Below are 13,536 nucleotides of genomic sequence, written 5' to 3'. Positions count from 1 at the left end.
CTAGGGCAACTATACGATAGAACTGGTCTGTATTTAACTTGTTTCATTTGCCAAATAAAGTTGCATTCCATGTTCACAAACTACAAATCAGGCTTGATGATTAGCTTTTCATGTCTCCCTCAGAAATTGAAGACCAATCTAGTTCCCTGCATTCTTTCATTACCCATATGACATTGGTGAGTCTTGATTGAATAAAGGTTCTCCAGTGGAGGAGGGGAAAGATCCCTAATGGTTGCTGAAAGTGAAGGAGAGAGGAAGATCTTCAAGTCAAGCTAATGTCAAATGTGGGAGTGAGGCTCAGTTTGGCTGAGGGGCCTGGAGTCTGAAGACTGACTGATTTGCAGTTGGGCTGGGGAGAGATGCAATCTCCTCATACTAAGGAGGCTGTTAGAGCCCTGGCAGGGCTTCAGGTGAGAAGTTAATTAGTGAATAATGACTTCTTGGCATCCATGCCACGTAAATTTGAAACAGCTAGTCAGAGTGCAGAGACAGAATTCTTTCTTTACAATTTTATTTACAAAATGTATTAAAACTTTGTACAATACCTCATCGCAATGAGGTTCAGTAATTATGCCCGCACATGCAATTTACACTTTTACGGCCATTAGTTTGCTTGGCAATTTTTCTGTTCACTGAAGTACAGCTTTAACAACAAAAAGAAAAGAATTGGAAAAAAATCCTCAAGTGACTACCGCCAAAATCCCATAGCTTGAAGTTAATAGTAGAAATTTGAAGCAATCAACATTTTTTAAACATGCAAGTTTTTTTTAAATAACAAACCAATTTACCCGCTTCTTAATCTCAGTAAAGTTTCCTCTCTGAAAAACTGATTTGAGTCAATAAACATACATTTCTCTTTATACAGTGCCTAGGAAAACATTTGTATTTAGGTTTGTTGGTTTGTTTTATACAACTTCATATTCACACAGCGTTAGATTCCCGCACTGGGACATGATAGCATTCAGAAGTTGAAAAATCACAGTTTCATGAAAACAAAACAAAACAAAACACAACATCTTTCTTTTGTATTTAATACCGTTTAAAATCTGACAGGTGAGTTATTTTGCTTATGACACACTTTCTGGAATGAAAGTCTATATTACACCTTTCTGGAAATGTTTCATTGGAACGAGACCTCTTCTTTTCTTTTCTGAAGACGAGAGCAAATAAGACGAGAGCAAATATGCAGCGAGTCAACTAAGCATCTAAGGGTCACACTTGGGAAATGAAGGTGGGCTCCTAATTTGTACAGTCTGGAAACTTTCCAATGCACGTTACTGATGAGAGCAAACTATTGAACTACATAAAGCATACGTCGTTATATAGGAGGTAATTAGTGAGCGGAGACTGTTTCCTCTGACTGTTCTGATGATGCCAACAGCAGGTGTGCAATTAGTTACTTGACAGCCCATGGAGCAGTGGAGCGATCTTCAGTGAGTCAGTAGAGAAACTGCTCCAAGCAAGGACCTGGGAGTGATGCTGAGGCCCTTCAGTTTAGCAATAGGTTTGGGAATGCATCTTAGTCTTTGCAAACTAGAAAAGGACACATGCAGTCTGACGGAGAGCCACAGGCAGGCGGTAACAGGCAACAGCTGGTCAAACAGACCTAGCAAGAGTAAAGTCAGATTGAGAACTGTGGTCTGAACCCACTGGCCTGCCTTGAAACACGGTCCTGTCTCCGTGTTATACACTTGAAAGGCATACTTAGCAGAGAAAGCAGAGCTAAACACAGTGTTGTTTCTGAGAGAGATAGTCCAAACACAACTGGGAGAATAGGCAGCATTTCCCTCACCTCAATGCTTACTACTCGGCTATGTCGACTTAAAATGCACACCGAATCAAGGAAAACAGATCTGTAATTCCAGGCTTCTTGGAAAGCTCCGGGATCTGCTTTAGGAAAGCACCAAGAGGTTTGCCTGATGGTGCCCACCCCTTGCTACACACAGAAGTCAATTTTGAAAGCTCTATTAATCCATTCACTTCCACTATGGGAAGTTCTAAAATTTTTCACAAAACCACTGCAAGAAGTCAATAACTGAAGTCACCATTCAGTCTCTTTCCCAAAGCATCTGAATTTTCTTAAGTGTCACATTTACATTCTAAAGATATACACATTTTAGCAACATCAAAAGGAAATAGGGTGCACAGAACATCACCACCAACAGGAAATACCAAAAACATTTGATCAGCAGATCCTAGAAGAAATGCCTGTCTGTCTGCTCAAATACTGGGAGACAGACTTTTTTTTTAATCAGGAGGAATTACTTCTTTTAGCTAAGATGGGTCTGTTTGCTGAACTGGAATTAAATTTGTGTGTGTGTGTGTGTGTGTGTGTGTGTGTGTGTGTGTGTGTATGTATGTGTGTGCGTATGTGCATGTATGCATGTGTATGTGGTGTGTGTTTAAAGAACATGGTTTTGTATATTGTGCAGTGGTATCAAACAATGGCTTTTGTTGAATTGATGTTTTTAATAAGATTTTTTTCACATACTGGAATCTTGCATGTCCTTTTTTTGTTGGTTTTATTTTAATTTTTATCAAGCAAAGCAAAACAATTTCAATGATGGTTTGCATTGTCGCAAGTCTCAGAGTGTTCCATAAGGCACTGAAGGAAAAAAAAAATCAGTTTTTCCTTTTGAAAGGTCATTGCACCATCAGCAATATTCGTGTCATGCCCGACACCAAAGAGAGTGAAATCTGGCTCAGGATCCTTGAAGCAGCCACATTTTCAGTGATTTCCTCTCATTGCATGCTTCCAGTGGGAAGGGATCTGCAAAGGCAAGGGGACATTACAATGTGAAGGGACATTTTACTGGGAACCAAGACATTTACTAATGGCTCGCTTCACTTTGAACAACAACAAAAAAAGTGATTGTTTTCTTCAACTGGCATTACTGCAGCCTTCCCCCACCCCCAGTTTGACTGGATATAGTCAACAGGTCTGGTTAAGATTTTCAACTGGATGCAGATGCTTTGGAATAGATTAAATAAAGGTGATTTCTATCATAGGCGTGAGCTATACTAACATGCAGGAAATCTAACTCAAGACTTTAATCACTCAGGGTGTAGGTATATTAGAAAGTTTTAGTGACATTTAAATAGAGGTAGTCCAGAAAAATACATTGCAGGGTATATTCTGATTGCAGATGTGACCAGCATTGTTTTCCCAGCCCAGGACACAGGGTACACAAAGTTACTGCTCACTGAATTCAAATCCGTTTTGACTATGAGAAGAAAATTTATTTGTTCCCTGATTGTGGATTGTTCATTTCTCTTAATACCTTCAACCTTAGTGTTTAAAGTCTGAAAGTAACACAAGGAGTTTAAAGGGATAGCACATTCTAGAAAACAGGCAATGGCAGTGATACCCGTGAAGGTGCTTTGCCTTGAAATTAGTGGCCTGATTGAGAGGATACTGGTAATCCTCTCATTATCATGGCCTTCACTAGATGTAGGGATCCATTGCCCCTGACTCTGTAAACTCAGGATCACACACCTTCTCAATCATCTTTCTCTGTATGCTACTGGAACACTCATTTTTTCTCTTTAGTGAACCCTGAATTTAAGTTGAATGAATAATGTTTTTATCTAATCCTGGTTCTGGAATAAAAACATGTGAGAACGTTAAATATGTGTGCAAAGAGCCAAAAAAGTTAACATGGAAGTAGAAAAAGCTATATCCCCAAGTCCTGAGTCTCTCTTATTGTCAATGGTATATTCTTATCTGGAGTCATATTTCTCTTTCTTATAGTCAAGGGTACATCCTTATTTGGTATCATCTCTATTTTTTTTTATAGTCAAAGGTATATCTATCCCTATCTGGAGTCATTTCCCACTCTCTTTTTAATGGTCAATGATACATTCTTATATGGAGTTGCTTCTCTCTTATAGTCAATGGTATAGCCTTATCTGGAGTCAACTCTTTTTTTTTCTCTTATTGTCAATGATACATCCGTATCTGGTCTCATAACTCTAAGAAAGGGACTTGACCTCTCAGTGACTGTTTCCTGCTTCTAAACAGCAGGAGGGGAAATAGCATCACTACTGAGATAAAAGCCCTCTGAGAAAAAAAGAACATCACTGCCTCAGTTACTCAGGAATTTGTCTCCACTTGACATAAAATTTTTATTATTCGTTCTCTTTTAAAAAATAACTCCCGTAAGCAGTGAAAAAAATCTCCAACAAGAATGTCTGTGCAAGTTGGGCCTGATCGCTCACATCTATGATTCCCAGCATTTAGAGGCTGAGACAGGAGAGTTGCTGGGAGTTTTAGGTCAATGTGGGTTACAGAATAAGCCCCTATCTCAACCTTACTTCCACTCAAAGAATATCTACATATAGGCTGCCAAAGTAAAGCTGATCACTTTGAAAATATTAGTATTTCATTAGATGGAACAGAGTAGACCTAGAGGAAAAATGGAATCCCCCCCCATTCCAGGTTTGTTGAGTTCTTTCCAACGAGAGGGATTTCACAAGCATCACTGAGGAAGCCAAAAAAGCTAGATGTAGTTTTGTCTAGTCTTGAGGAAACTGGAAGATTTCTCAAAGCAGTTAAGATGGTCATCCGCAGGGAAGAGTGAGGAGGAGTCACTTGCCAGGGAATGCTCTCAGGTGGGGTTTACCTCTAAGGCCTGGTCAGTAACTTAGAGAGGTAACAGGCTGTCAAGACAACTTTTGCTCTCAAGTGATGCTAAACAGAATCCCAAACCGAGACATGTGTTCCTGAGACCAGTAAGCATGACATAGAAAATGAATGGAGAGCCTATAGCCTCACTAAGGTGCCTTTTTATTAGACATATTTTATTGGATCTTATTATTCTGGGTGACTTAGACTGAGCACACTTTCTACTCACTTAATGGTCCTATAAACTCATAAGGCAGGCCCCGATAGTTAGCAAAACAAGTAAAACTTCAGGGTACCTTTTCACATGCGTGTCCCTGAATAGACCATAACCAGAAAACTAGAAACTAGATAAGAGATCAGAAGGTATTTAGAGATATTGTAGGACTTGTTTGGAAATCATAGATGTATAGGGGAGGCACTAAATCCCATAATGACATGGGCAGATTGGGCTGGGGATTTCTTTTATACAGAGGCTCTTCTCAGGCTTCTTTATTGTGCTAGAGATGACTACTAAGGAATTGGGTAACTGAGATGTAAACATGATGGTACTGGTGTCTGTTAAAGTGAAATCTTTATCTTAATTAGCCAGAATTTTGCTCCACAATAGTAGCACATTCAAGTTGACTAGAAGAAAGCCAGAAAGCTACAAATTATAGCAAGCTAGGTTTTGAGGCTATTCCATCTAATAATTCTATGACTTCTAATTTAAGACTCTAATAATGTGTTCAAAGGATTGATAATCTAATTCTACCTCTTCCCTTCCCCTCCATTTTCTCCTCTCCACTCCGTCCCTCTTCTTCCATTCTTTCCCCCTTTCTCTTCCAGGTTTCCCTTTCCCTTCCCTTCTTTCTTCTGAAATTTTCTCTAGAATCTGTTAGGATCCTCAATCTCAGAAGATCTCCACGTAATTTGTGGTTGAAAAATATTATTCTGGGGATTTAAGTAGAGACTGTATATAATAATTGGAAAGTATGACCATAATTCTTTGAGTCTTGTTCTGTTGTAAAAGATTCTTTCTCAAGAAACTAGGAATATGTATAGTCGTATATGGAGTGGGATGTACAAAAGTGGGACATGAAGGGTCTGTGCAGTTTTCCAAATGGCTTTTAATGATATCTATATTGCTTATGCTTATTTTTGTACATGAGTGTTTTGTCTGTGTGCATATAAGCACATCACATGTGTACCATGCCCATGGGGGTTTGAAGAGGGCATTGGCTCACCTGAAACTGGAGTTTTATAAGGTTGTGCAACTACTATGTGGATGCAGGGAACTGAATGCTAGCCCCTTGCAAGAGCAGCGAGGGCTCTAAAACTGCTGAGCCACCTGATGGCCTTCATGAACAGTTGTGACATAAACTTACTATCTCTTTTCAAATTGACAAAATCTCGCTAAGGTTTCAAGTTTCCTGAAGATGAGCAGACTACAGTTTGAGGAGGCAGGGCTGTACTTTCGACCTGAACCTGCCACTACTTAGTTGTATTGCCTTGGACAAGCCACTGGCTGTGACTGAGTTTTAGGTACCTGAGAGAAAATACTGCCTGCTCTGTTTCATCACAACTGAGGGAATAGTTGTGACAGAACTGGGAAAACCACTATACATTCTTAAGATGTATTAGATAATTGAACTTCAACTTCTTGGGATTTGCAGCAATTGTGCTAGATTGAAATTGCTCCTTTACAGTCCTATAAAAAAATCAAATAATGTGTCCCCAACTGAATTGTATCATCAACTAAAATCACTAGCACATGAGAACGTTAAATGATTGCATGCCAATAGTGCTAATGACGGATGAACTTATGGGTTGAACATTCACAAATATAGTGGAAACAATTTGTTAACAGGTTAGTTCAGTGTACTGGGTGTGTAGTAGCTGCAATCTATAGGGCAACAGGACAACTAGCAACTTCATCAAATGAAACGGTGCTTTCCATGGTGATAGCAAATGATTTGTTTGGATAAAATATCTAAAAATTGACTAAATATTTATTTGCAAGCTTATATATAAGAGGGTCAAATGTGGAAGTCTTAATAGAAACTAGAGTATATTAACATTTACTGATGAGGCCACAGTTAGCCATTTAAAATAAGGAATAGGAAGTTGCTAATTGTTCTGTTCCACTTTCCATAGGCATGTCAGTTAGGCAAATATACTTGGAAGGTGGTAAAACTATTCTTTGATATACTTGTAGAATGGAGGCATTATTTGAATACATGCTTGCCTAATAACTTAGAGGAGTTATTGGGAGTCAGGTTTTCCTAAGTATTAATTTTGATTTGGTCAGCAGCAAGGAACCTGGACCCTTACTTACCTGAGCACCATCAGTTCCAAGGAAGGGATAACAAAGGGACTCAAAGATTAAGAAATTTGCTTCATGCTCCCACTGATTAATTAGAAGAACCATAACTTCCCCACCTGAGGTGGCAGGGTCTTTCTCCTATTTCCTAGTTTAAACTATAGTTCCAGAATATCTGCTTTCTCTAGAACTATACTGTCTAACATGGTAGCCTTGGGGAACATGTAACTATTGAGTATTTGATATGTTGCTAGTATTGCTTGAGGTATGTCCTAAGTACAAAAGCATCCCAAATTTCAAAGATTAGTATGGATAAAATAACATAAAATGTTTCATTTATTTTTAATATTCTGGTTTACTTGACAGCAATTGAAATGGTATTTTGACATCTTGGCCTCAGTGAAATGCGTCATTATGATTAACTTCAGATGTTTTACTTTTACTATACCTACTAGAACAGTTAAATGTTATTCATGTGGGTCACACATGGTACTCACATACATTTGTATTCAACACTACTGCTTTAAGAATTGTTTCTTTTTTCTTTTGTGTCATAGGCCATAACTTAATTCTAATTATGCTTTTAGAAAAAAAAAACTACTGCTCACCGACAAGAGACAACAATCATTGTTTACATGTAACTAAATAGTAGCAAAACACAATGCTAAAATCAAACCAAAGTAAAAAGAAACAGAACAACAACAACAAAAGGTTAACACACAGAAACATAAGGCTGATTAGTTTACTAGACCTTAACCGTACCCCTAGATCTTAACACTTTCTGTTCCATACACGTTGTAGCCTTCTCTGTATGTAGCGTAATTCTGAGTGTTGGTGGCAGGAGCAGGCTTAAAGTTTTGGGTGTTCTTTGTGAGTTTCATGCGTTTTGACTCTGCCCGTGATTTGTAACAGAATTCTATCAAAGCCACCATCATGGCCAGACCCAGACCTCCGACAAGTATATAGAACACGCCTGCCACATTGCTCAGGCTTAGAGCACTGGTCTTGTCCTAAGAAAAATGAACAAGGCGATTAGTTCTTGAGGAAAACAAAGGCAATAGGACATCATAAGACATCACAACAGTATAGAAAAGGTCTAAATTGTAAAATAACTAAACATTGTGTAAGTGTTAGGACTCAGCTCTGGAAACTGGCTGATGTTTCACAATGACCAGCAAGATGCTAGATTGTGCTTCTGTTGACAGTTTTGGTTCTCACTTAAATGTCCTTTAGTTTTCATTCTTTATGCCTCTTAGTATCTACAAATAATTAACACAGTGTTCAACCACTGAATATGACATCATTTGTTCAGGGGAACAAAAGAGTAAACACAAGCATAATGTATCTCTCTGCTAGCCTAAACACACACCATTTTCCAGAGTTGAGCCATGGCATAATCCCTACAAATGTAACATTCTTTTCATTTGGGAACTGAAGCACTCTTTCCCCCCTCTCTCACAATACCCCTTTCCCCTTGTTTTCTCTGTGACAAACTTTCTTAACAATTAGTCTTTAAGCTACTAGTGAGAATACTAGAGATTCCTTATATTCTTGTGTGGAGATTTACTTCATGGGGAGTTGTGTAAAAAGGAATAAGTCTTCTTTTCTCCCAGCGACTGATACAATGCCCTCTTGGAGAACTGGTTGCTAAGTTCAAAATCAGGGCAGCAAGCCTTTGTACCACTAGATCAAGGGTACAGCACAGAGCTGGCTTCGCTCCATCTTCCTGAAAGTTTAAGGGAGCCATCAGGAGGGTCCTTTGTGTACTCAATTGACTCCACACAAATCAGAAAGATTTTCTAGATCATTGATGATTAAAAACAAAAACCAAAAAAATCAAAAAATTTCAGCTCATTATAAGGTTTTACTCCAGGGAATGTAGGACCAATTTTAAGAAAAATGCTACACCTATCTGCTTTCTACTTAAGGTGGAGCAAAAATCGAAGAAGGTGGTCAGTGCCTTTCATATCAAACAACAACTCTGACTAAGCTGTCTGCTTGCGTGAAAAAGAAAAAAAAAACCTGAACCACTGAATAATGGAAAGAAAAAAATTGGTGTCTCAAGCCCTACCTTGAGGTAGGACACACCAAGGGCCAGGAGTCTTTCTTTGAAAAAAAATAGCATTTTGTAGTCTTTTTAGAGGAAATGTAACCATTTTGCTGCTGAAAGGAGTTGAACAGAATACCCATTTTTTTTTAAAACTGTGGATTTTTAACATTTTCTCTAAATGATGACATAGTAAACAGATGATGGTCATTGCTGGCCATCAGTACTGTGGCTCAGCTAGACCTGATAAATTTAAATGGCCATATCCTTCTAATTCTATTTTCATGGGAACCAACACTATACCTGGTTACTGCAATAAAAAGGCCAAATGAAATTAAATTGTATTTAGAGTGGGTGTGGGGGTGCCTTATGTCCTTGCCAGTCATACATATAGTCACTTTTCTAGAATGAATGACAGGTGGATGAATAGTAAGGACACCTGTCCCTTATTGGACAGTAGTCATTTCCTTAAGGCGGCCCACCAGACTCGCTGAGGGCATAGTTAATAGTCAATCAAGAAATAGACTAATTTCTGGACTCTTCCTTCTACTGTCATAGATGTGTATGTGCATGACACTGAATGGGATAAAAGATCCTTTACATAATCCATGTGGTCTGTATCAGTAACAACACTTCAAATTTCGTGTGTTGAAGTTTTACAGAATTCCCTGCTGTGGGATGTACAAAACCAGTAGCAAAATGGTTCGCTGCATGGGGAAAATGAGTGGCATTTCATGAAATGAATTAACTGATACCACAATATTAGTTCAGAAAAAGGAAAAGGCAAAAATTGAAACTAAAAAGAACTTTCTTAGGGGAGCAAGGGGCGGGGAGAGGAAGGAGGCGGGGAAGAGTGTTTCATGCTTATCAATGTGATGTTAATCCTGACAATGTACACCCTTAAGGAGCATGCGACTAAATTTTAAAAGTATTACATACAGAGATTCAAATTACACCTTTGGAAGAGAAAAGTGTGACAGACTTAATGAGATTTGAGATCCAAACAGATGCTGAATTTAATATCACAGCAGCTGGGAGGGAGCTAATCATTCTGCTTACAGAGACTAGCCTTTGTTACTTGCTTGACTGTTTTCTGATGACAAAGACATATTAATAACCAGCGGTATTTACAACTGCAGTCTCTGACACTGCATGAGATTAAGATAAAGTACTGTCACAATTGGATCTTTTTTTTTTTGAGTTAAGATTGTTTTTTTTTTTTCTCTTTGAACTTTAAAAATGTGAACTACAGCAAAACCCCTTTATAACACAGCTTGTTACTTTATACTTTTGGAAGTGCGTCGAGCCAGATCAAGTCCCTAATCAGAAGAGATCTATATCATAATGGGTTGATGTCACATAGCAGGTCTATGAGGCTGGTATTTGTCTTATTTCTACAGTGCTGGTGTTATGAAGGGGTCCCACTGTGGCAGGGTGTGTGTGTTGGGAAGGAAAGCCATTTGGGGGTAGAAAATAAACAGTGGGTCAAAATGTGATTGCTAATCAGTACAAAAAGACCTTCAGCGACTGACCTTACTCCCGGAGTCCTTGGCTCCACATTCCCCCTTATCGTACCACCATTTGTTTTTCAGCTTGTCTAAGATGCCTTGTTCACTGAGTTTCAATACTGCAAGGTTTACAGGCGTTCTTCACGTGGGAAATAACATAAATAACATTATATTATGTTATTTTATGTTATTCAAGCTTCAAACTACTTTAAAACTATAGAAAGCGATAAAGCAGGGGGCCCTGGCCACAGAGTAATTTTAGACACTGCAGGCAACCTGATCATTACCTTATAAAAAGTTAACACTACAGCAACGCTATATTTACCAGGGCCTGCCCATATCGCTTTGAGTAATCGGCACACACTGTTAAATAATGAGGATAGAAAAAAAGGCACTCTTCAAACAGGCTGTGTGTAGCGAGGAGGGTCTCCCCTCAAGTGACAATCGTCGGCGGCAGCTTGCAGTAACTTTGTGGTGGAGGCGTGCTAGGTTTGATCTAACCGGGTGTCTTGTTGTACTTCCAGACAGAAAGCAAGTTATGGGTGTGGGAGGGGATTGGAAGGGGACAGGGCCAGAAGGGAAACATTTGTATATTGTGGACCAAGAATAATGAATGAATTTGAACAGAAAACGGATCCTGTATAAAGAACATGCCTTTGGATTAATTGTCCCATATTGCACAAATCTATTGCCCAGCTGAAGATAATCTATTCAAGAACTGAACTATACACGTATCCTCACGTAATGACCATACAGTTTAATTCCTACGCACACACTACTCTTAACATTAAAAGTTCATTGTAAACCTTGAAATTTTTGATGAAGGGGCATCTTCAACAGGAGAAAAACAGGTCCATGGGAGGTGTCTGAGTTAGACTGTATGTCTCTCTGATGTGCCTACAATTAGGTCAGATCCCCAGAAAGTGGAGCAGGGTCTTGCATAGCACAATATCAGTACAGTATTGTGTAAAATGGCCAGCTGACATTACTACTGTTGAGTGGTACTGTGGGGAAGAGTTTGATAAAATAAGACCCCTTTAAGTGAGAGACTAATACATCTTCAGGAGGCTAGGTTACTGCATTCTCCTTGGTCCTCTAGTACTCAATGTATAAAGACTGTTTTTGAAACCATTGGGCACAACGTGTGAGTCTGACTGGCCTCATGACAACAATGTTTTGCCCTGAGCGATTTGTTTGGCTGTCAAATAGAAATAGGGACCACTACCCTTTCTTCTTCCTAAATTTCTTTCGAATTTAAAACTAAGTTTCTCTAAAAACTTTAGGCAAAAACTGTGTTATATGGAATGGGCACCCTAATTCTATGATGAGGCAAAAAGCTATATTCAGCTTCTTGTGAACAGTACTACCAATGCTAGTGTGTGTTGGTCTAATGCCACGGGCTTTAAAAGAGGAAGTCACAAAATTTATGTAACTATGGGCATGCTGCAACATTTCTTAGCTTACTTGGGAGAAGTTGGACCTATTAACATAGCTGGTTAAAGACAAGACTTCTTATAGTGACAAAGATCTGGTCTCTGTCATACCAGGTCCTAAACTTTCCTTTCTTTTCCCGTTGCAGTTGAGAGCAGAAAGAGCGTTTTGGTTTGAGATATTCTGAGACATGTATCATCATTTAAAAATAATACGCAATTTCAGAGTACTTGGGATTTGAAAAGCAATAAACCTTTGGCAGCAAGGAGATTATTACCCTCTTCGTTAGTGCAGGGCATGGTAACCAGAATATCTCCATTCTGTGACTTACAAGGTAGTTGAGTTCCTTTCATACTTTAAAATGTTCCTTCCATCAGCACTCAAATCCTAGGCTTCTCAAGTACTAACCAGAATTGCAGCAAAGCATACACAGAATTTTGAGCCTCCTTAAGAAAGTATTGGCAGGAAAAGTTATGTCTTAGTTTATTTAAAGGTAACAAGACCATCTATGGTCCCGAGAGCAATGTGGGAGTTGTCTTCTCCCCTACTCCCAACTGCTATTTCTTTCTTTCTCTTCTTTATTATTTGTTGTGGCATCACCATCACTTCTCTCCAAGTGCTGTGCTTTGGACCAGGTTCTGATGTGAGATATAGCATTATGGAAGTTGCCTCTAGATACAGGGTAAGATGCTTCTAATGACATGAGGGGTGACCTGGGTTCATCGGGACATTTTTTTCCTGTACTTCCTTTTGATTTCAAATGGTTCAGTGACTTCTCATTGCTCTCTGACTGGTTCTCATCAGGCCTCATTCTCCTTCAAGGTTCTGCATTCTTAAAAATATCTCACTCAATTTGTTCAGTACTGCTGCTTTTATTAGATCTTAGGAATGGAACAGCCTCATTAAAGTTACCACACTAGGGCTCCTGAAGGGTTCCATTCTCTAGATACTCTGGTTTTAGAAGATGTTCATAAACATTTAAGTGACATAGATTGATAAAAGGGGGCTACGTGGGTTTAGAGCAGTGGCTCTCAAAGTGTGTTTCAGGGACCCCTGGGGGATCATTGAAACCCTTTCATTAAAGGGTCTGTGAAGTCAAATCATTTTATAGTGATAAGGCATAAATTGCCTGTTCTCACGATTATTCCTTCATGATATACAAATTCCTTATAGGATATGTGAAATCATAACAAATTGAATGAGGAAACAGAAATGATAATCCAATTCTTTAGTATAAGCCAAATATAAGAGATCTGCAGAATAAGCCAGTTTCACTTTTATAACTTTTGTTTTGAAAATAGTTTTTATAAAAGGATATTATTTATTTTAAAATGTACTGTATTATTTTAAAAGTAAATCAATGAATGTATTCTCTTAAAATTATGTAGTTTTCATTTTGGACATGATAAACATTAATAGATACAATATACATAAATAAAACAGTTTTAGATTTTTGCAATAATTTTTAAGAATATGAAGAGTCCCAGAACAAAATGTTTTGTAAGCGCTGCTTTGGAAAATGGATGAATTTTAGGGGCTGTCAACTATGTACTCTTGCCTAAGTTCAGACTTAGTATTTCAGCATATTAGTGTTCTCCTTCTGACAAATGGCCTATACCTGCCTTGG

The 13,536-nt window shown here is 38.5% G+C and overlaps 1 protein-coding gene across 3 annotated transcripts in view; it reads right to left on the bottom strand.

Moving 5' to 3' along the window:
- Positions 1 to 494: 494 nt before the first annotated feature.
- The window catches only part of Gria3 (glutamate ionotropic receptor AMPA type subunit 3), a 275,928-nt gene continuing 262,886 nt past the window's right edge, over positions 495 to 13,536 (bottom strand). The window contains exons 14-16 of one of the 3 annotated variants that reach the window (XM_048439292.3): positions 10,503 to 10,617; positions 7,675 to 7,933; positions 495 to 2,770 (exon numbers count right to left, since the gene is read on the bottom strand). In XM_048439292.3, coding sequence (XP_048295249.1) covers positions 7,688 to 7,933; positions 10,503 to 10,617 — 361 coding nt within the window. In that variant the 3' untranslated portion in view covers positions 495 to 2,770; positions 7,675 to 7,687. The remainder of the gene's footprint in view (positions 2,771 to 7,674; positions 7,934 to 10,502; positions 10,618 to 13,536) is intronic. The other 2 variants (XM_048439290.3, XM_048439291.3) reach the window with 2 other exon arrangements.

The sequence above is a fragment of the Myodes glareolus genome, chromosome X (assembly GCF_982192425.1).
Source record: "Myodes glareolus chromosome X, mMyoGla1.1, whole genome shotgun sequence".
NCBI classification, from domain to species: Eukaryota; Metazoa; Chordata; class Mammalia; order Rodentia; family Cricetidae; genus Myodes; species Myodes glareolus.
This window is presented reverse-complemented; position numbering and strand designations above follow the sequence as displayed.